Source organism: Aspergillus campestris (genome assembly GCF_002847485.1).
Source record: "Aspergillus campestris IBT 28561 chromosome Unknown P168scaffold_15, whole genome shotgun sequence".
NCBI classification, from domain to species: domain Eukaryota; kingdom Fungi; phylum Ascomycota; class Eurotiomycetes; order Eurotiales; family Aspergillaceae; genus Aspergillus; species Aspergillus campestris.
Genome location: NW_020194350.1, coordinates 431973 through 453881, shown reverse-complemented (window position 1 = coordinate 453881; position 21909 = coordinate 431973). Strand labels below are relative to the sequence as shown.

The 21909-nt window shown below is 48.8% G+C and overlaps 10 protein-coding genes and 2 non-coding genes across 12 annotated transcripts, besides 1 other annotated feature; 7 read left to right on the top strand and 5 right to left on the bottom strand.

The window, feature by feature from the left end:
- Positions 1–579: 579 nt before the first annotated feature.
- On the bottom strand, positions 580–1790 carry P168DRAFT_276303 (fatty acid desaturase). The gene is made up of 2 exons (XM_024835547.1): positions 1007–1790; positions 580–950 (listed from the first exon to the last, which is right to left on the bottom strand). The coding sequence occupies exons 1-2, from the start codon at positions 1608–1610 to the stop codon at positions 595–597; spliced, it is 960 nt and encodes a 319-aa protein (XP_024688950.1). The 5' UTR covers positions 1611–1790; the 3' UTR covers positions 580–594.
- P168DRAFT_244439 (flavin-containing monooxygenase) lies at positions 1735–3889 on the bottom strand (the record flags this gene model as incomplete). The annotated part of the gene is made up of 9 exons (XM_024833930.1): positions 1735–1980; positions 2059–2206; positions 2272–2474; positions 2538–2675; positions 2723–2769; positions 2843–3059; positions 3112–3176; positions 3254–3661; positions 3724–3889. The coding sequence occupies 9 exons, from the start codon at positions 3887–3889 to the stop codon at positions 1735–1737; spliced, it is 1638 nt and encodes a 545-aa protein (XP_024688949.1).
- Positions 3890–6160: 2271 nt separating this feature from the next.
- On the bottom strand, positions 6161–6558 carry P168DRAFT_322411 (uncharacterized protein; the record flags this gene model as incomplete). Its single annotated transcript, XM_024840570.1, has 2 exons — positions 6161–6267; positions 6324–6558. The coding sequence occupies 2 exons, from the start codon at positions 6556–6558 to the stop codon at positions 6161–6163; spliced, it is 342 nt and encodes a 113-aa protein (XP_024688948.1).
- Positions 6559–7515: 957 nt separating this feature from the next.
- Positions 7516–7606, top strand: P168DRAFT_t159. Its single transcript has one exon. It is a non-coding gene; the product is annotated as a tRNA-Pro (tRNA).
- Positions 7530–7989, top strand: P168DRAFT_293621 (uncharacterized protein). The gene has a single exon (XM_024837845.1). The coding sequence runs from the start codon at positions 7646–7648 to the stop codon at positions 7907–7909; it is 264 nt and encodes an 87-aa protein (XP_024688947.1). The 5' UTR covers positions 7530–7645; the 3' UTR covers positions 7910–7989.
- Positions 7632–7703, top strand: P168DRAFT_t160. Its single transcript has one exon. It is a non-coding gene; the product is annotated as a tRNA-Arg (tRNA).
- A 1224-nt stretch (positions 7990–9213) lies between the features above and the next one.
- P168DRAFT_285474 (uncharacterized protein) lies at positions 9214–11832 on the top strand (the record flags this gene model as incomplete). Its single annotated transcript, XM_024836206.1, has 1 exon — positions 9214–11832. The coding sequence occupies one exon, from the start codon at positions 9214–9216 to the stop codon at positions 11830–11832; it is 2619 nt and encodes an 872-aa protein (XP_024688946.1).
- Positions 11833–11888: 56 nt separating this feature from the next.
- P168DRAFT_293619 (uncharacterized protein) lies at positions 11889–12158 on the bottom strand. Its single transcript, XM_024837844.1, has one exon. The coding sequence runs from the start codon at positions 12149–12151 to the stop codon at positions 11960–11962; it is 192 nt and encodes a 63-aa protein (XP_024688945.1). The 5' UTR covers positions 12152–12158; the 3' UTR covers positions 11889–11959.
- Positions 12159–13423: 1265 nt separating this feature from the next.
- On the top strand, positions 13424–14788 carry P168DRAFT_244026 (glycoside hydrolase family 43 protein; the record flags this gene model as incomplete). The annotated part of the gene is made up of 1 exon (XM_024833902.1): positions 13424–14788. The coding sequence occupies one exon, from the start codon at positions 13424–13426 to the stop codon at positions 14786–14788; it is 1365 nt and encodes a 454-aa protein (XP_024688944.1).
- Positions 14789–15612: 824 nt separating this feature from the next.
- P168DRAFT_337032 (TauD/TfdA dioxygenase family protein) lies at positions 15613–17001 on the top strand (the record flags this gene model as incomplete). Its single annotated transcript, XM_024841734.1, has 4 exons — positions 15613–15830; positions 15890–16622; positions 16677–16810; positions 16867–17001. Exons 1-4 carry the CDS (start codon positions 15702–15704, stop codon positions 16999–17001), a joined length of 1131 nt encoding a protein of 376 aa, XP_024688943.1. The 5' UTR covers positions 15613–15701.
- A 216-nt stretch (positions 17002–17217) lies between these two features.
- Positions 17218–17463: a sequence feature (Protein overlapping with rRNA (P168DRAFT_244375, PKY00348.1) was converted to a misc_feature.).
- Positions 17464–17664: 201 nt separating this feature from the next.
- P168DRAFT_300131 (uncharacterized protein) lies at positions 17665–18675 on the bottom strand (the record flags this gene model as incomplete). Its single annotated transcript, XM_024838392.1, has 3 exons — positions 17665–18228; positions 18306–18470; positions 18502–18675. 3 exons carry the CDS (start codon positions 18673–18675, stop codon positions 17665–17667), a joined length of 903 nt encoding a protein of 300 aa, XP_024688941.1.
- A 1217-nt stretch (positions 18676–19892) lies between these two features.
- On the top strand, positions 19893–21064 carry P168DRAFT_244116 (S-adenosyl-L-methionine-dependent methyltransferase; the record flags this gene model as incomplete). Its single annotated transcript, XM_024833912.1, has 2 exons — positions 19893–20839; positions 20896–21064. 2 exons carry the CDS (start codon positions 19893–19895, stop codon positions 21062–21064), a joined length of 1116 nt encoding a protein of 371 aa, XP_024688940.1.
- Positions 21065–21909: the final 845 nt, after the last annotated feature.

The following is a 21909-nucleotide window of genomic DNA, read 5'->3' as shown; positions in this document are numbered from 1 at the left end:
ACCGACTGATGACCTTGCTTGGAGGACTGTACATCCCCATGCTAACTTTGACTTTCGATCCCTTGGCCCATGACGTGTTAGTCTTTGTACATCAAGCTGATAAGGGATGATGTAAGGTGTGGTCTGCATGGTATGTATACACATTATTGGAGGAAACTTGCTAATATCACAGATCGGACATAACCCCATTGAGCAATTTACTACCATCTCTGCGAACCCTGCAAAGATATCTCGGAGCTAAAGCGTCGAGATAATTAGGGGATACCGTCTTGTATGCTTTCTGGTAGGACTTATGCTGTCGCCATATGAGATAGTGCATAAAAGGGTACCCACAGAGCCCAGAAGTGTCTAGATAACTTGTGTAGCCGAGTTGTATTCTTTGCCGCATATTCTATGTATGAGAGATAATGAAAGCTTTACGGGACAGACAAATCAATTGTATATAAGAATCTCTAAACATCAAATTGCGCTTCCAATATCATCATACTTAACAGAGCAATCTCAATGCTTTCGTTTGCATAAATCACCAATCTCGAGGTCGTAGGCCTTGGAGAATTGATGCCCCTGGCATCTTCAATCCGTCCTTTGCACATATTACAATTTGTTCCTGTGCCAATGAAAGACACCCGAGTCTTCACGAGAGAGGGCTACGAAGGTGCACTTCTTGAATGTCTTGAACAGCGAAAATAGAAAACTTTCTCTTTTTTCCTCCCGATATCTATGGCCAAGCAGCGGTCGTATGGCCATAGTCGCTTCTTCCGCTTTATAAAACGGAATTCTGGGGAAAAGATGGTGGATGACATGGTAATCAATAATGTCATGAAAGAAATGTCGGCCAATAAACCCGTAACTGCGGTCTACCGTGCAGAGGGCGCCTTTGGAAAATGTCCAACTCTGGTCCGCATAGTGCGGAACTGACGGGTGTGTATGGTGCAAGTAAGTAATGGCCACTGGTCACGGAAGGTTAATCACGAACAGAGGAAGGGAGTAACAGACAGATACCTACCAATCCAGTGGTTTACCCAAAGATATGGCATGAAATAGAGCAATAGGATATTTCCCTTCCCAATAGTTGAACTGATATGGAACAGTGCCCACCCCGCTGCAAGCACTCCGAGATCAGATAAGAGGACGTACACCCTCTCTTCCGTCGAGAATAGCCCACTCAACGGATCAAAATGGCTCTTAGTCCGATGGCTATGTTCCCCGTCGTGACGTATGCTGTCGTTCCCTGCGCTAACAGCCGCCAGGAGATACATTGGCCATCCCAGCAGTTGGTGGAGAACAAGATTGACAAGAGTTACCAGCGGCGTGTCCTCCGCGATATTTCTGACATCTTGAATCGACAAGCCACGTTTTTTGGCATATTCATCCTCGGTAAATGGGACAAACGCGGTATCCCTGTCCATATTTCCGGCGTACCGATGATGCCGTGCATGTGTAATTTTCCAAGAGAAGTACGGCACGAGGAGAATAGAATGGGTGGTCCAGCCAATCAAGTCATTGAGCCAGGGAAATAGAGAAAAGGCACCGTGGCCACATTCATGTGCAATGATCCACAAGCCTGTGCCAACACAGCCCTGAAAAACCCCATACAGTACCCAGGCCATAGCACGTAACCACAGAGAGGGAAGGAGGGGGATATTCCAGGCGCAGTAGATCAAGACACTCGCATACGCAATGTCACGGCCCAGATAAGCAAAGGACACCAGGACCGATGGATAGAAGCAAGATTCAGGAATCGAATTTTTTAGGGTTCTCAGGCTGGGCTCTTTTTGATGAGATGGCTCTATTACTGGAGGCTGAAGGAGCACCGGTGAGACTCGCCATCAAGCATGGTATCGGGGCTATAGGTGGTTGAGTACTACTTACCTGGTATATCCAGTCCTCTGTGACATCCGAACGGATTGAGAACCACATCTTTACAGAGCTCCAGGGGTAGATAAACCAATTCTTTTCGGTCTTTGGATCGATATACCACTAGTTCGCTTAGTTCAAATCCCATGCGAGGTATAGAGTCCGGGGGGGGGGGGGGGGGGGGTAGAGTTTCTAGCTTACACTTCGACAGGCATTATTCAAGATTGTTTTTTCTAGCCCGGCTCTTAATTGTCTATTAAAATTTTCCTCACTCGAGCGCTTCACTTCAACGGACGATGCTCGACGCGAAATAACTGGTTCGATGAGTCGGATGACTAGGTTGACATAGCTAAACCATCATTAGTATTTCCCAACAAAGAGAAAAGAAAAGGGGGAATAAGCTTAGCATCATACACCTCAACGGTATAAATTGTCGACGTATGCCCACGGCCAGAATTGGGCCCTAGTATGTAGAAGAAATTCGGAAACCCAGACATGGCAACCGTGTTGAACGCTTGCATAGCGCCAGCCCGTTTCCAATGCCCTTTTCGACTGTACCCGCTTCGACCATGTAGGTCGACGTCATGCTGTGTCGGGGAAAAACCAGTGGCTAACACCTGTAAACATAAGAAAATTCATCTATTAGATAACCGAACTGGAATGGAGAAGGGCGCGCCTACAATGACATCTGCTGGATAGATCTTCCCAGACTTGGTCAACGCGGCTTGTTCAAGTAAGGAAACGATAGGGTCATCGACTACTTGAACATTGTCTCTGTGCAAAGTAGCCACATATCCATCGTTATCATAGACCCTGCGCTACATGGGTTTAGCGCTATCGACATCATGGTTGCGACACAACTTACCTTGCACCCAAGCTCGTAGCTAGGGAATAATAGAGGCCAGTATTCTTCTATGAGAATGCACAATGGTTAAACCCTCAAGGAGAACTTGTGAACAATTTAACTATCAATATAGTGACTCACCGGGTGCACATTCTTTGATATAACGACGACATTCTATCGACGCACGTTTCCTCATTTTGGAGCCAAGCCAAGTACGGCTGAACTGGAGGACGGAAGTTTCAAGGTAAAAAAAGACGAGGGCTCTGAAGAGCTTCAAAACCCCTGGTATGCCATGAAAAGTACTCCTCCAGAACTCACTAATCGGGGCATTTTGACTGGGCACGTAGTACTGCGGAGTCTATCTTGTCTATCAGCGAGTTGATATCGCACGTTGAACTTGGTGAACAGACCCGGATGAACTGGGTGGCCGACTTGGCTTTCTCCGCAATTGTTGGAACCAATTGAGTGGCCGATGCTATAAGTTCAGTCAGCAAAAGCTAGGTCCAACATGCAAAGTGGTGAGATAATGATGGTAGGAGAGTGAGATTATACAGCCATTCCCAAGGACCACCACATTTCGCTGCTCAATCGAGATATCGGGGTCCCACTCCGCGGTATGCACGATACTCCCCTTGAATCTGTCATGGCCGAGCAGAGACAACCGATTTGGATTTGACAATCCTCCAACTGCGGAAATCAATATATCGCATTGATGGGTAAACACCCGGCCAGTTGACGTCTCTCTCAGCGAAAGAGACCAACGGCAGCTATCGTCCTGCCAATCTGCTCCGACCCACTCAGTACTTCCAACAAAATGCTCAGTCACGTTAAATTGATCTGCCACGTCACCGATATATTCCAGAATCTCTTGTTGCTTAGGAAAGAATCGCGAGAACTGAGGGTTGGGGGCAAATGATAGACTATAGAAAGCAGCCGGGATGTCGACTCCGCAGCCAGGGTCTTCCTCTTCGTCAGTCGTCGATGGAGAGATATTCTAGTCGGATCTTTTCGTGCTGTCTTACATCTGTTGGAATACCATGTACCGCCTAGTTTAGGGGCCCGATCATAAATCTTAAAATCATGGAAGTCCAGCTGTTGTTTGAGCTGGCATGCCATGGCCAGGCCAGAAAACCCCGCGCCTATGATGACCACCGGGGTGTGGGTCGAGTCATTCTGTCGTGGAGCCATATCGAGTATGCGTGCAAGACGGTTGAATTTGGTTCCTCTTGATGGGATTATGTAGGAGGTCACAGACAGATGTAGAATATAACCATGTTTATAATGCCCCTGCCATAAACGTATGCAGCTGCCTGAATATTTAGCATAACCAGCTGAAATCGACCAACCTCTCCTCACATCTCATCTATCGTTATTGTCTGAACATTGTGATGTCAATGTTCGGTTAACATGATTGTCTGGGGCAGTAAGGGATATTGGTTCGAATACAAGTCTAGACGCGAGTCGACTCAATTGGCAAAGTCCGAGGTCGTCTTGATTGGTAAATTCCGAGGTCCGGGTGACTCCATAGGACCCAGTCTCCAGTAATGTTACGCGTGCGTCAGTCGACATAAGTAGTATGTGCTCCAGGTCACTGTCGACGTCTTCAAATCTGCTACAATGAGTGGCATAACCGGTTACACGAAGCATAAGCATGATCACCCTAAATGACTTTATAGACAAATGACGCGCAATGCTCTGATCCGCTAACTTGTGATCCGCCAATTTGTCCAGGAGATTTTGCTAGCTATCAATTTGTCAATGTTAGTTACAACTATCGCACTACTATGGTATTTAGACAGTTTCTATATACTCCGGTGGACCCCGGTAATTTTGTTAGGTTGATGGGTACTGCGGGGATCACGATCCTTGTCAATACCCACCATACTAACAAAATTACCAGACTCAATCGGAGTATACCTGATTGGGAATATTCAGAGTAGCTAACAACCGGTTTATGCATACATCTCATCACTCTAAATGCTGTTCGTCCATCTTGACAATTGTATCCTTACATCTTATTAGCAATGACTCCATGTGACACACTCTTTTAGAGAAGGGCTACCGTGTGACTCAACCATAACCATCTCAGGTACTTGTTGGTTGGAGATACTTTTCCGGAAGCGGCTCTGCTGTTTCAATGGTGAAATGATGAGTGGTGCAATGCAAGGGTAAAATTCTCGGGTTGCCTGCAGCTACAGGCATTACTTACCATGTAAATACCACACGAGTGGAAACCATCACTCTGAAGATCATTTCGGGATTGAATCACTAAAGAAATATGGTATACCTGTTGAGCAAGGCAGTTTACCTCATAGATACTGTCTATGACGCACATTTGGAATAGTAGTTAGAGAAAGTAGGGCAAGCTAGGGCCATAAAATAAGTCACTCACGGGATATGAGAGGCCCTCAAATATGAAAGTATCAAAGCATGTACGATATATCTTACAATCATTGATGGTATTCTACTGCTGTAGATGAAGACTATCGATATAATAGATAGCACCAGATAAGTTGGAAAACACGGTATGTGATCTTCTACTGAGAATAATAGAACCTCTTTCATCACGACCTAGATAGCTCGATAATAGCCCAAGATATAAACGATGACTTGGTAAGTTGGTTGTTGGTATGCTAATAGCATATCTCTCCCTACTTACGACTTGGCCCTAGTAAATTATAATGTCACATATGGCTCTTTCTTCCTAGTATTTTTGGTGATTTTTTGCGCGGTCACGCTGCCATAGATCCACAGCGGTAGCCCAGGAGTGTACATACTCATGATTCTTCACAACCCTTGCTTCAATGCAACAAGACTGTTGAAGAAACCCTAATAAGTCATGTGAAATTTAATCGGGGCTTTTTGCTTAATTAGCCACGTCTATATCGTATGATTTTTGCATAACATGCCGGTGAGCCGAATATGAACCCTTGCTCATACTTGCTCTCAACCACTTCAGCATAATACCAAATCGGCATTATGTCGGGACCGCTATGGCTGATATTCCAACATTGCACACTGGATATTGACGATTACGTCATGAGACAGGTTCTACGGCTACTCAGCTAACCTGAATGTATAAATGTGCACTCTTTCGCCTGATTGGAGTATGTATCTATTTGATACTACGCGGACAGCAAGTTACTAAGGTAGATCAAACTCAACACAACGTATTATCCTAGTATATCCACACTAATGGTTGGACATGGAATATGAAAGAGACCAACTCGCCTAAGAGCTTGTGATGCTTGACCCTCTATAATATCCTAGTGCTCAAATCCAAGGACTGGGCTCATTTCTCGCAGTAATACGACAACATTGTATGTAGTATCATTCAGGAGACCAATTCTGCAGTCTAGCACTTCAACACAACCGATTTCCTTCCCTTCAAAGTCCGACACTCATCCGTCTCAAGCACCTCGAGCCGGATTGGTGAACCCCGCTACCATAAGTGATAATTTAGTCGCACTTAAACTGAACGGAGTTCTTTCCCTTCAGGTTCCAGCAGCCCAAGGAATCAAGGATCCGAGAACCAGATTGGCAGCTTGAGTCGTCATAAGAGATCACTATCACGTACACGGTCAGTAGGACTCATTTGAAAAAGGTGTGGATAGATACTTACGGTGGCAACTACCACTGAGGTCAAGGATTTCGACTCCACGGGTGGATTCAGCCAAGTCCAAGCAGGCGCCGTCGCTGTAGTCGCGCTTGGGGCCACCCTTGTCGTCGCAGTTGGTCTTCTCGTGCCACTTCAGCTGAACGTCCAGGCCTCGAGGCTCGTGGGGCTGAGCAATGGCTCCGGAAACATGGAGTGATAGCACTCCAACGGCGGTGATAGAGAGGGTGTTGAACAACATTTTGAATGTGGGTGGGACTTGAGAATAGATAGATTGTACGGTGTACGGTGCAGTAGCTTGAGTGCTTGGAGATGGATGTGATTTGAATTGCTTGAGTGTGTGGACTGGATTTGACCGGAGGAGAGCAGAAGCTCACTTATATAGGTTCGGACTGCCTATGTAGTAAGACTGTTGGCGAATGTGCTGGCAAGAGGCAGAACGCCTGATATGTGCTACGGCTGTGGACCAAATGGATGAGCAAAGACGTTCTCTAGATGCTACAACTATAGAAGTGCATGGTTTAATTACATGGGAACGCCTAATCTGGGACTCCTAAAGCCTCCCAACCAGCTACTGAGTTAAAATAGTTGCCTTGATATACGAGGCCTGAGATGTATCGGCGACTCCATATAGGGTAATAAGTTGTCAAGCAACTCTCTATAGATGGCTTCCGTCTTGGCACTGCGACCTCTTGCCTAGAATAGGAAACCAAGGGTAGGATCGTAAGCCGTACATTTATCCATAATCATCATTAGGCTAGCTGCCAAGAGCAATTAGCGTTGGTACCTGAGCTTGGAAGTCTAAGCATCCTTAGACTGCGAATTATAATTAGAACTTTTCTTGGAGATAATCCGGTGTTTAGGCAAGCTGCCAAGAAAGGTTATATATCTGAAATTAGGGTTAGAGTATCTCAGTCACCCCACCAACATACAGGATCAGCAATTGGTTAGCCTTGACGTGACTGATATCCCAACCAAATATATGCAAAGCAGTTAATCAATTAGGTCCTTCTATCATTAGGCCAGCTGCCGGTAGTGAACAGACTTTGGGCCTGAAGTTAGATTCGAATTTCGCATGTACATACTATTAATACTGCATTTAGCCAAGCTACCAAGGAATAATCCCATTTGGAACTAGGTCAGGAATATCACACATTATTTATAGACCCGCGCATCCTCCCACTTCAACATCTTCACAGCCCGGGTGGTCTAGTGGTATGATTCTCGCTTAGGGATTTAAACCCAAGCATATCTGCGAGAGGTCCCGCGTTCGATCCGCGGCTCGGGCCGTTGATACATATTCTTTCACACACAGGCCGGCTGGCCCAATGGCAAGGCGCTTGACTACGAATCAAGAGATTGCAGGTTCGATCCCTGCGTCGGTCAATTCTTTTTTGCACTTGTTGGCTTCGGTGGCTATTTGCTTTTTTGAACCCTATATCATGTTTGCTGTGTGCCCCGGGAGCGGCGCCACCGGCGTAGTATTATTTGAACTTGCATTGCTTACCTTTGTTAGACAGGTGCCCTGCACAATCTCGTGGCTAGTATTCAGTACGTTACTATGTAGAGCGTCTGTGGGAAGCCAGGCATAATGGACTTTGGCTCGGTGGTATTCTAGCAGCCGAGAGCCAAGGTAACAAATATATAGAATTGCTCGATAAGAGAAAAGAGTGTATAGGATTTTTTTGAATAAATACTTACAGTAAAAACTACTACTAGAATATGTAGGAGAGAGCTCCTTTAAAAAATTATCTAAGTGGAGATAATTATCAGTGTGCATCTTTTGTTGATCGTGGAATGTGTATCATGGACTACACCTTCCTTGGCAAGCAAAGGTGAGTCTAAAGTGCGGGGCGCGTCACAGTGGGGCCCCCTTTAAATGTTGAACTTTAGGCTCTGAACCAAATGACGCTGGCGTGTTATCGTCACCCAGGGTTCTAGACAAGCTCGACAAATATGCATTCGGTCCCATAGTACAAGCTAACAGTATGACTGCATTATCTTGACATCGCGGGTTACCAGAAGATAGCAATATAGAGACAGAACATCAGGCTGACCAGCCTGATGGATCTGCATGACACGTGAATTTGTCTACGTTCGCTTCGCTGGGAAAGGAGGTCAAATGGCGTGCGAGGCAAAATACGTTGCGAGGCTGCAAAGTCGGCGAGTCAATGCACATCCACCACGTTTGCAATGACGAGCTTGGGGGCGCGCGAGGACCAAATCGGTGTCACTTGCCTAAACAGCGTGCGAGCTCACCATCCAACTAGTGCTGCCTGTCACCTCGTAGTCAAGACGCTAAGTTCCTCTTCAGGGTCTTGAATGTGCAGGTCCATCAGCTGGGACCCGCTACCCCACTCTTATGTATCTTGTACTTGCTACCCAAAACAAGCTTGATTTGGGTTCTCAATCATTCCTTCGACAGGGTCAGCCCAAACGTGAGGAATCACGGGAAGGATAATCGTTATCACGCCCTCCGTCGGTTATCCGTTGACTCGCTTGTCTAAGTTGCAGTAAAGAGCAAACCCTGAACAGTTATTCGGGGGCGACGAGGCTGGCCGAGCTAAGCCGGCTAGCTTCAAACAATTGGCAGGGACGAGGCTGAGCTGAAAGATCAGCTAGCGCGATCAACACCAGCCATTGAACTCATTGGCTTGTTAAATATAAGACTGTGAACTAAAACACAACACGAGAATCGCACAGACCGCTGCAGGTAATTAGGGACTTAGCGCGGTGAGCTGACTTGTATTTCGTTCTTTTAGACAAGATAAAAAAGGGGGGGGGTGGTTTGGGTTTATAACCCTTCCACCCCCACAGAGATTCTGTAACCTGAGGAGAATAAACTTTCTTGTGGGCAGGACGAATTTGACCCCGCTGACCCTGCCGTCGACTCGATATGGAAGCTGATACATTTCCCTTCATCTTCTCCGAAACCCCGGAGGAGAAAGCGGTTCGTCGAGAGCGGGACATTCATCACCGCGTTCACCACCAATATAACGGGACTCGGGGTCTGGTGGGCTGGCTGAGTCACTATCGGTATCGAAAACCCCTGGCGACGGATGAGGCGATTGACCTGCGCATTAGAGAGTTGAGCCGCGTTGAAGAAGGCATCACGCCGGACTTCCGTGGAGAGTTTCGCAAGCTCGACGGCGAGCTGATTGAGAAGGAGTTGGATCTCGATGTCTACTATAGCACTACCCGCAAGAGGCCGCGACGGCTTCTGGTCCAGGTGACTGAGGAGTCCTTGGGAAAGTACCCGACCCGCCATTGGCGGTACCGCAAGGTCAAAGGCCGGGTCCCCCTCGTGATGCGACTAACAGAGCTGTGTCTGAATCCCCTGTTCGAGCTCGCGCCGCCGGAGGAGCGTCATATAGCAAAACGGATCGCGGGGTGGGCTCTGTCGCCCATCTGTACAATGTTCCTGGGGTTTGTGATCCAGCTTATGATGGCTTCAGAGCTGATGCTGGCTCCGTGGACGGATAATGAGGAGTCCAACTCGGGCGATTATGAGGACATCGAGCACTATCACTGGGAATGGCCCAAACACGCTACCAACATCCTGGACCAGCAGCCCATCTCGCCGAATGAGCAGAAAAAGGATCGGGAGTCCGAAGTTGCCATGCTTAGGTTCCCCCGACGTCTGGTGGTATGCGATAGCCAAACAAATGACTGGGCCGTACGAAAGGCAGCAGACCTCCGCCATCCCTCGACCGGCGCATTGCCGCGGTACATCTTCATGAGTTACTCGCCGAGATGCTTTCCCAATGTCTCAAACATCAAAGAATACATCGACGAAGCAGGCAAGGCCATGATCGCGCAGGAGAATTCCTCGCGGGGTAAGGATGAACAGATCGAGGCGTTCTGGACGGATAGAAGCTGCATTCCCGAGGGGCAACCCTCGCGCGAGTATACCGAGGACGTCAACTCTATCTGCGACGCTGTCCGACACGCCGAGCGCGTCTACATCGTTCTCCCCGAGGACACGATTGAAGCCAAACAGCGTTGGGGAAACCGAGTCTGGACGCTCCCTGAAGCGTTGTTGGCTGCCGACAAGATGCGGTACTGCGTCCCTGACCGTGATGCTGAATTTATCTGTCCCGAGTCCCACCTCACTCTGCTGCAGGTGTATGAGACCTTTTGGGAACGACACGAGTCCGAAAAGGCCGTGGCCAACAGGGAAATCGGTCTCCTGGTCGAACATTTCAGCGGCACGCTCTCGCTCAGCAACATCCAGCTGTTCGCCTACGCCACCCAAGCCATCTCGCGCCGCGAGGTCTCCCTGAAGTTTGGCGAGCCAACCCAAGTCAAGGCCCACACGCGGATCGATGTCGCTCTCGCCACTATGGGACTCCTCGCCTATCGCATCCCCACCGATCCCAGCGATAACAACTTCCAAGCCATGGCGCGTCTGTCCTTAGCCAACGACAGCGACCAGCTCCTCGAGCGCCTGGTCTGTCTCCTACCCAACCCGGCCTCTCGCACCGCCCCCTATGCCCGAGCTCACCCAGACCATTTGAAAGCCCTGAATCGGGACTGCCCCGTCGCGTGCAGCGAGGAACTCCTCAACATGGCGGTCGAAGACCAATTCGGCAGTCGCCTCTGGGACATTACGCCGACCTGTAAGCTCGTCGGCATCGGCGACGATGTACATCTTCCCACGGTCATCCTCGACCAATGCCGCGCAACGCCCATCCGCTGGAAACGCTTCCCACAAATGAGATACAGCAGCCAACTCAAAACCATCCGCGGCGTCCTCGCCACGAAGGTCGTCCTCTGGGGCTGCTTTTGGCTGCACCAGGCTCTTTCCGCCTTCTGGATTGCTATCCCCTTATCAGTCGCCCTCTTCCATGACGAGGTCGCACAAGCGTTGCGAGACATTCCACAGGACTACAGGCAAGCAGTGTATTATACATTACAAGCGCTCGGCTCGCCATTCATCAGTTTTTACCTCGTCGGCATCGCCATCTACGTCGGCATCGCATGGGTCCTCTCTCTCTTCGCCCCGGTCGCAATCAACCATATCTCAAAATCGAGTGACCCAGGTCTCAAGGGCGAACTCGTCGGGTTTGAAGGAACCATGGACCTGCGTCACCTGGAGCGCCTGATCTTCGGAAACGTGCAGGATCGTCTGATCTACACGCCTTCCTGCACGCCCCTGACGCGCAACTTTCGCAATGAGAAATTCCGGGAGGCTAAGAATCTGAAATTCGCGGCCATGGAGGCGCTCCTGCGGCCGGGGGAGCGGTTGTTCTCGATCGTGGATATGGGCACGCTTTCCGTGACGATCATTGCGGCGGAGCGTCCGCCGACCGTGGCGTTGATCTGTGGTCGAGATGCGGGCATGCTGCGGGCGTTGCTGTGTAGTTGGCGGTTTGAGAATAATTGCCTGTATAAGGAGACTGTGATGCGGATGCGGAGCTCGATGTACGATCGCACCACGGCCCAGGATTGGGTGAAGGTTAGTTTGGCCAGCCAGGGGGCTGCGGCGAGGGCGTATCTGGGAACCGTCTCTTGATGCCGAATGATGGGGAGGTATATATATGGTGCGGTTCGACATTTTTAGATAGAATTCACATACCCATTATGCTGTTTGTTGATGTTGAGATTAATAAAGATAATAAATAGTCATCTGATCATGTACTCTATATAAATACCTCAAGGATAACCCATGGGCTTTGCTGAAGCCACATTATCAAAATCTTAACTCCGGGGTCACAGAAGTGCAGTGATAATCCCATCTGGTGGACAAGGTCGAGAGTTCTTGTAGGGTCCGTGGAATAATCATATTTGATGATATTGACGACATTGTTGATTCTATAGATGGCAACGACCATGGTCGACAGCTTGGATGGTGAAAGAACGAAGTCGGCAGATGTAGCAGTGGAAGCACGTGTTTACATGGTCAGCTGACATCTGTTGCCAACTACAGTCACTGCTAAGGATCATCTCGATGGTAGAATATTCACGAAATGACAAGCCACCACAAACGACATTCATTTCAATCAACAAGCCACAGGATATACAGATGAGATGCGGATGATGCCGAAATATACGACCAAATATAAATCAATCGATTGTTGAAGCTATACTCAAAACTATGGAAGCCGTCAGTTTGCATAATACTTGCGTGAGAAAAGCTCTACGAATCAGCTGTTGTCATGTTCAGTCATCGCGTTCACAATTGTGATACAAAAAAAGCATATCTCAAGATGGCACTCGATAGGTAAGCCGGTACCTCGGTAGTATCATTAATCTCGGTATCAGGTACGCAACATGGCGGAGTCTCCGTCATATATCTTCTTGGTCGCCTTGGTCGCCGATTCAGCCATACATCTAGGAAAGAACCAGCCCACTGTTTCGGGCTTGTCGAGGATAATAATCCACCGATTCAACACCCTTACAGTATACTCCACCTATGAACTTCGCTGAGTTGAGCCCTATTCGGCAGATGTGCAAGGGTTAAACCTTGGCTGGAATCGTCGGTCTTGTAACGAAGGAGATTAATGTGGAGAAGAACGCTTTTAATATCTCCAGGTTGTGCTTTCCCCACGGGGCCGGAATATTTCCTATTCTGGCGATGCTGAAAATCGGCAAATATGATAGTGCCAAGGAAGGTCGAGACACTACCATCAGGCCCTTGTCAGGGGAGTGATCAACATATTATAGCACGGTTAACGGTCGGATTTGCACAGCAAAGCTCGTTATTAGCAGTACGGTAGAAAGATAATCTCGTTATATAGCGAGATTCTCGGTTTTATAGTTATTACATGCTTACAGATGTCATTCTTCAGCGTCAAAAGGATTGAACCCAGTCCGTAGATCCCTGTCAATACCCTAGATATCTCCGTGTTTCATCCCGGACAAACCTGGCCGCCTATAGAGTAATAGCTCGCATTTTTCCGATATGAATGGTTAAATAGTTGTAGTCGGTTAAATTCGATGTCTTTGATCATACTGTGCTCGTTGCTCAAGTATATAAATCGTCTATAGACCCATACTAGCAAATATTGAATCACATATCGGTCGCGTCAGCGCAACAGTGGCCATCAACAATCATACCTCGAGCTACCCCTATATAAACTAATGAGAAAAACCTAAAGAGCACAATGTCCTCCTCAAAGAGCTGGCTCAGCGCCGCCTGGCTGCTGTCCGTGGGCCAATTTCTCACCAGCCCTCACTTCGCCAAAGCCGACAATCCCATCGTACAGACTCTCTACACGTCAGACCCAGCGCCCTTCGTGTACGATGACCGGGTCTACCTCTTCACTGGCCACGACGAAGATGGCCCCAACGACAACTACAACATGCTCGACTGGCAACTCTTCTCCTCCGCCGACATGGCAAACTGGCAGTATCACGGCTCTCCGCTGAGTCTCGATGCCTTCCCCTGGGCCAGCATAAATGCCTGGGCGGGACAGGTCATCGAGCGCAACGACAAGTTCTACTGGTACGTCCCGGTGTCCAACGACGACTGGGCCTTCTCCATCGGCGTGGCCGTGGCCGACAACATCACGGGTCCGTACGTCGACGCGATCGGCGAGGCCCTCGTGGCCGGCAGTGAGATCGACCCGACGGTCTTCATCGACGACGACGGCCAGGCCTACCTGTACTGGGGCAACCCGGGCTTGTTCTACGTCAAGCTAAACGAAGACATGATCTCCTACAGCGGGGAGGTCGTTGAGGTGGAGCTCACAGAAGAGGGCTTTGGCTCGCGCGACGACCCCGAAACCCCAACCATGTACCAGGAGGGTCCGTGGCTGTACAAGCGGGGCGATCTGTACTACATGATCTTCGCAGCTAAGTGCTGCCCCGAAAACATCCAGTACTCGACGGGCCCCAGTGCCACGGGGCCGTGGACCTACGGCGGTGTCATCATGGACTCCGCAGGCACGAGTGGAACCAACCATGTCGGGATTGTGGAATACAAGGATACCCCGTACTTCTTTTATCACAATGGCGCACTTCCCGGTGGGGGCAGCTATACTCGCTCGGTCTGTCTCGAGAGCTTCGAGTACAACCCTGACGGTACTTTCCCGACGCTTAAGATGACGGAAGAAGGTCCGGCCCAGATCGGTGCTCTGGATCCCTACGTCCGACAGGAGGCGGAGACCATTGCTTGGTCGGAAGGCCTGAAGACCGTCACCGGGGAGGCTGGCGTGATCTTCGTGGGGAAGATCAACGATGGCGACTTTATCAAGGTTAAGGGTGTTGCGTTCAAGGAGGGGGCAACCAAGTTCTCTGCCAGCGTCGCGTCTGAAGTCAACGGTGGCAGCATCGAGTTGCATCTTGGGGCCGTGGACGGCAAAGTCATCGGTACTTGTGCTGTTGAGGTCACCGGGGGCTGGGAGAAGTGGAAGACCGTGTCATGTCCTGTTGAGGTCGCTGCCGACACGACAGATGATCTTTTCTTCAAGTTCATCGGCGATTCTGCTGATGATCTGTTCAACGTTGACTGGTGGCAATTTGAATAATGGTGATATTCTTTGAGTGTCGGTTATACCGTATGGTATACCTTCAGGGGACAGCCAGGGCATTGATAATGTATTTCAGCTTTAAGTCTGTACATTGTGCTCTTCTTTGTATAGTGTTATAATTCAAATGAATGAAATTGTGGAACGCAAGGAGACTGTTTTGATGGAGGTGGGACGTGCCCTCCGAATATAAGCGTACGCCGTACACAAGCTCCAGATAACCTAAGATTGGTCCTTGATGGTGCAATGTTCGGTCTCCATTTTATTATAGAGATGCTATGGGGATACTATTGCAGTACTCACTACTAATCAGCTTGAGTAAGTGGATTCGAAAGCAAGCTAAACCTAGAGTGCCTAGGTAGGTATGCAGAACAATGCAGGCCAATAACCTTGGATACATCAAACCATCACAACCTCAAGTCTTCGAAAATAATGCATATTGCATTGATGAATATCTTGAAAGTAATCTATGAGCATTATAATATATCCTAATTCAACAACGTTGATCTTCCTTATTATCAATCATTGCGGGGTTGTCACTGGCATCATATCACGCCATACTGACACTCACCAAGCCCTATCTTAATCTCGCAATACTACCAGGTTCGTGGTCATCCTGGATGTTAGTCCATGTCTATGCAACTAAGTCATCTGTATTTCCCTCTGTATCATAGGACTAACAATTCAGTATTCCCTGCATGTGCTCCAGATATGACGGGTACACGGCACGTTTCTATCCGACAATATCAGTTGGCTCATACTCCATGACAGTGTACGCGATCCTGTGATATGATGACACCATATAAACGAGGGGCAAGTGCATATTTAAACCAGAATCTGCTCGTAGAGGACAAGATTCTGTGACTCTATCAGGCAAATCTATCACGACTTTGACATCCACAATACAGACAACATGGCGCCATCCGTCGCTGAAGCCCGTGTCGAGACGGTCGTCCCCATCAAGACCAACCTTGCAACAGTCGATGACAAGCCCAAGGTGCGAAGAGCCATCGACGAGGAAGGGGGTCAAACTACGGCGAGTGTACGTCGTCACATACACCTCTCCATCTAGCAAACCGCTAATCACACCCACGCCCACAGTATCCACACTACCTCCCAACGTGGGACTACGGCCAGAAATACCCACCCCTAGAGCCCTTCACCCACGTCGACCACGGCAAAGACGCCGACCCCTCTTTCAGAGACCTCCTCCCAGAAGGATCCACCATCCAGAAGCTCACTCCCACCATCGGCTCCGAAGTGACTGGCATCCAGCTGAGCAAGCTGGCCCCAGCCGCAAAGGACCAGCTTGCTCTACTCATCGCTCAGCGCAAGGTCGTCGCCTTCCGTGACCAAGACCTCGCCGACCTGCCCATCCAAGATGCCCTCGATTTCGGTATCTACTTCGGGCCTCACCACATCCACCCCGTCAGCGGTGCGCCCGAGGGCTATCCCGAAATCCAGCTCGTTCACCGGATAGGCAACGTCTGGGAGACGGACGAGTATATCGCGTCGAAGAACAGCAGCGCTTTGTGGCACTCAGACGTGACATACGAGAAGCAGCCGCCCGGAACCACGTTCCTGTACCTGCTCGACGGGCCCGAAGTAGGCGGTGATACCTTGTTCGCTGACCAAGCGGAGGCCTACCGACGCCTGTCGCCCGCACTCCAGGAGCGACTTCACGGGCTGAAGGCAGTGCACTCAGGTGTCGAGCAGGCAGAGTTCAGCCGCAAACGTGGAGGCCATGTGCGGCGCGAGCCTATCGAAACCGAGCATCCAGTTGTTCGGACGCATCCTGTGACTGGGGAGAAGGCGCTTTTCGTCAACTCTGGCTGTAAGCTTTTCCCAGCATCCTTATACCACTTTCTCGGCTAACACGGTCATGTAGTCACCCGTAGAATCGTCGGGCTAAAGCGGGAGGAGAGCGACGCGTTGCTGTCCTTCTTGCTAGCCCATATCAGCAGGGGTATTGACTATCAAGCGCGGATCAAGTGGGCTCCGAAGACGGTCGTGGCTTGGGATGTAAGTAGTTTGGCTGGGAAAGCGTGTGTTCGCGTTTAGGGCTAACCGGTAAACAGAATCGAGTCACGGCACACTCTGCGACGCTGGACTGGACCACCGGCGAGCGTCGCCATTTGGGACGTATCACTCCGCAAGCGGAGCGCCCGTACGAGACGCCTTATGTTCCTGAGGAGAAAAAACGTCAGGCGTGATCTATACTGGTGGTTGAATGATTTGTTATATCATCGTTTAATGTCGCTCATTTTTCAAGTATTGGCTTTTTGGATCTGAAACAATTCTAACTACCGTAGGGTATTTATATATAATGAGACTACATCGCATCAATTCTTCCAAAAAGCAACTCTCGACAATCGATATGAGCTATCTTCCCTTTGAAGGCATAACAATGATGACTACCGGGATTACCCCTAAGTGTTCATCACCTGTCTCAGACTGAAAGAACCTGGGACGAGTGATTCTGGCACTGGTATATCTAGTAGTGAAGAGAGGGTTTCCAGTATTTTAGAACTGTTTTCTCTAGATAAGAAGCGCATTAATGTAGAATCTAGTACATACGACCATAGGGTGTGGAGAACAGGGCTTCCCGTCCGCTCAGCCGTACTTAAGCCACACGCCGGCCGGTTAGTAGTATGGTGGGTGACCACATGCGAATCCCGGCTGTTGTATGTTTTTGTTTTTTGATGGAATTCTGTATATTTTTTTTAAGAGATCGAAGATAATCACAAACCGCAAAAGCGTCATGGTATCTTTGTAGTGAAGTCGTAATTCTGTTCAACAGACCTCTAGTTTGGACATTTCAACTCGGGCGCTATATGGGAACAATTGCCTCTTTCATACATTCATTATACTAGGTCTCATGGAATCTGTCTCAAAAGCTCCTTAATTTCCAGAAGGCCGGCTTGATCGCCTTCTATTGTTTCCATCTGATCCTTTCTCATCCACCCTTGTGTGTATCCACCGCCAAAGTCAACAATCCAGGCGTCCTCGTTATCATCAATCAATGTATTCGCTGCCTTGACATCACCCCAAACAATGCCAGCTTCGTTCAAACACTTCAGGGCTGCTGTCAATTGCGAATCCCATTTCACACGTAGAGTTGATGATGTTTCAGGTCCCAAAGCGCACGCTAACGTCTTGTTCCGGCAGTTGATCCAGGATAAGAGCAGTCCAATAATACGACCCTCTAACCGATCTTGGACGACTCCATACATGCGGGGTACTTTTACTTTGTCGTTCAAACCCAAGGTCTCGATACGTTTGTACATGTTCATCTCGCGAATGGCAGCCTTTTGGTCATCGTGATCAAGAAGTTTGAGGAAACGGGCTGTTCCATCAGCAAATACCTTCGTCGGACGTTTGGATAAGATTTCATTATGTTCGGAGACACATAATTTCATCTCGGTGGGCTGAAATATGCGCTAGGTTGAACACAATGGGAAATCAGTTAGATCCACGCCGGTCAGTGGTGGCTCTCTTGGAACCTCATAGTTAAGACGCGGTTCAGTTCCTCATTAGTGGCGTAAACGGAGTAGCTATACGTCTTGGGTTGGAGATAATCCCGAAGCGTGTAGCCGCGCTGATTGACAGAAGCCGGCTCAATTTGGTCGAAAATCGGGTTGAAAGAACTTAGAACCCAGTCATGTTTCATGCTCAGCCTTGTCTGCGAGGTCATAGTCCTCCTCGTTGAAAACCGAGTCCATTAAGCGCAGATACGTTTTCAGAGAGGTCGGAGATTGACTGAAGTTGGCAGGTGCCAGTTGTATGCGAAAGCATTTGCCTTTGCAAACAATTGTTATGCGCGCAGACTTATCATTGTGATTAAAGAAAAACTCCTTCGGAAACCAGAGCGGTGGTTCTCCTAGCATTTTGGAGAGGAGGGTTTGAGGGTGATGAGGAGTTAGGATATTGAAAACGTAGGGGCATACGTCTAGGGGCGTGATTATTACCCAGATGGAAAGTAATGGAGCCCCCAAAAAGTGGAATGTTACGGTTCATTGCAATGATTGGCAAGATTATTGTTATTCGAAAAGATCAGCTATGGGATTGAATCTGCTCATTTGTCATGCTTCGGTCTTTTTTATCGATCTTGCATATCTTAATGGAAGGTGGGCCATGTAGATCTGTCTTACTGGCTGTATGAGCTATCCCTTCCCCGCCCCCAGCCTTGGTCGAAACTGACGGACAACCATAGCAGTTCCATTATAGACCTGGTATTCTAGAATGATACGTTCGTCCACGGAGATTTCGTGCTCTAGTTTCTCCGCTCCCCACATGAAACGCCACGAATGCATATCCTAGGAAGACAATGGAACTGTTCCTTTCTCGACATGCATAAATCGCACTCGCACTTTCCACAGTAGCGGTGAAAGGTGCATGTATTACACTATTATTGGCCAGAGCGTCCGATCTAACGAGAGTAGCGGTGAGAATATATTCATAGTCTGGAGATTAAAATGTGTAAGATGTCACCTCACAGGTTGATGATTGCCTACAGTGAATGATTTTCCAGCTTACATGGTTGCCTTGCAGATATTGATCATAATACATAAATGACAACAGCATATCAGGTGTATCCACGTGCAGATATAGATTGGAGGTCATCTACAAATGAGTCATACCTAGTATATCCTATCGTGCACTTGCTGAGGGGAGAAACCCCTCAGGTAGATTAGCCCTAAGCTCCATCAAGCCGCAAGGGCTAGTGTCACAGCACCTACTGCACTGGATTTTTGGCATCTTCCAGTGTAGACAATCCCTGTTCTTATTAACCTCCAAATTCCCACCAAAGAGTTCCGCTACAAATTATGGCATGTATCCAAGTAAATCATAGCAATCCATCACTATTAAACCCGGAACTCGACCTTTGACCACAACTACAATTCCCAATACGCGTCGAGAAACAAGTACCATGGCACAAGGCAAGATTCCAGACCATGTGCTGCAATCAATTCTTGAGCTCGCGTCCACCATCAGCCAGTGCGCAGAGACGCTGAAAAGCAACGCACCGGCAATCGGTACCGCAGCTCGCCCGCTATTGTCACCATCCCCTACCGTGTCAGACAAAGACACTGCAATAACCGCTATGTCAGCCCGTACCCGCCTTCTTGAAGCATGCACTGAAATTTCGCATCTTGCTGCCGGGCCGTACGACCATCTCATCACACTGAGCCTGTCCCATCGGGTTGAGTCCGCACTCCAGTACGCGTGCCACTTCAATCTGGCGTCATATGTGCCCGTCGACGGTCGAATCCCTTTTTCAGACCTCTCAACCCAGGCAGGAGTGCCGACATCGCAGTGTACTCGAATCCTCCGGCTCCTGATGACATACTTCGTCTTCTGCGAACCAGAGCCCGGATACGTTAGTCACACACCGGACTCGGCGCTCCTTCTTGACGAGCGTGTTCACTCCTCAGTGGGCTTATACACAGACGAATCGTTGCGTTGTGCTTCTTTTCTGTCAACTGCAGCCGAGAAATGGCCGGGAAGCGAGGAAAGAACCGAGACGGCGTACAACCTGGCATTGAATACACCGCTTCCCATGTTCGAATTCCTACAAAAAGAGCCCGCGCGTGCTCAACGGTTCCGAAATACCATGGCCAGTCTATGCCGAAGAGACCACCTGAGCCTCGATCACCTGGTAGAAGGTTTCAACTGGGGAAGCTTGCCGGATCAGGCGGTGGTGGCAGACATAGGGGGATCAAGCGGACATTGCTCCAAGGCCATTGCGGCCGCAAACCCACATCTACGCTTTATTGTACAGGATTTGGAGGTGGCCCTTGGCTGCCACAAGTCGGTCAAAGACATGAACGGCCAGATTCAGTACATGCCCTATGACTTCTTTACCCCGCAGCCCGTCCAGGCAGACATTTACCTCCTGCGGTGGATCCTCCACGACTACCCAGACAAGTACGCTGCGAAGATCCTACAAATGCAGATCCAGAGCATGCCTCCCGGGTCGCGCATAATCCTCATGGAAAGCGTGATGATGCCACCGGGGACGGAGAGTCGGCTGGTAGAGCGTAAGGCGCGGTAAGTCCCTGTCCCTGGATATCAAACTAACCCGCGTTCTGGCTAATAGTCTGTAGAATCTTGGATATCGGGATGATGTCTCTCTACAATTCTGCAGAGCGGGATATGGACGCGTGGGTCGCTTTTTTCAATCGAACGGATCCGAGACTGCGCTTAGTGAATGTTGTCAAATCAACTGGGAGTGCTTTGTCCGTAATGGAGCTTCAGTTGGCGGCGGAGCCATAGGCTTGAGATCTATCCTAGAGCGAGTACCTTATCATGTTTTTGCATTGCTATCAGTGAACTGCACCTGGAATGTTGTTGCAACGCAGCGATGATGTTTTGATATAGCTCCCTATACAACGGTTCCAACAAAGGAAATACATCCTAGACCAATAGTATCACGTACTCAATGGGGTACTACATCTTGATTTCCTTGGACAGGTTTGGGTGAGTAGATCTATGATTGCCAGAATATCTAAGAGTACCTACATAGTTACAAATTTGCATCAATATATTGAGAGTCTTCCTAATTACCTTGTTATCTACTAAATGCATACCCATGATTACAATGGAAAAGTGTTCACCAGATTGTAAATTGTTTAGCAGATCAAGGCTTGCTCCGACGATTGATGATTCTTGCCAGACTGCTTGGCCGCCCAAGTTCATGATTCTCCTACACCCACCGGCTATAGGGCCTTTTTGTCATATTCAACCCTTTTGGCGACCTAAATAAACATTGAGAGATCAAAATATAAAAAAGAAAAACATACAACAGCCGGGATTCGCATGTGGTCACCCACCATACTACTAACCGGCCGGCGTGTGGCTTAAGTACGGCTGAGCGGACGGGAAGCCCTGTTCTCCACACCCTATGGTCGTATGTACTAGATTATTATAATTAAAAGTCTATATAGTACTAAATAATTCGAAATACTATTGAGCATCACCCCTACATTATTAACATTATCATAGAAACCTTGATATACTGGAAGTAGGTCATTCATTGATCAACCCAAGGGGAGATCAACTGGATCCTATTCACCTCATTAGAATACTACTAATTCTTTGCCTTGGCGGTCAATGAGCCT

Coding starts and splice junctions, on each gene's coding strand:
- P168DRAFT_276303 (XM_024835547.1), bottom strand. CDS start 1,610: ATGGCCTGGGTACTGTATGGGGTTTTTCAGGGCTGTGTTGGCACAGGC. Junction 951..1,006: donor TTGGGTAAACCACTGGATTG/GTAGGTATCTGT, acceptor TTCCGTGACCAG/TGGCCATTACTTACTTGCAC.
- P168DRAFT_293621 (XM_024837845.1), top strand. CDS start 7,646: ATGGCAAGGCGCTTGACTACGAATCAAGAGATTGCAGGTTCGATCCCT.
- P168DRAFT_293619 (XM_024837844.1), bottom strand. CDS start 12,151: ATGGTCGTTGCCATCTATAGAATCAACAATGTCGTCAATATCATCAAA.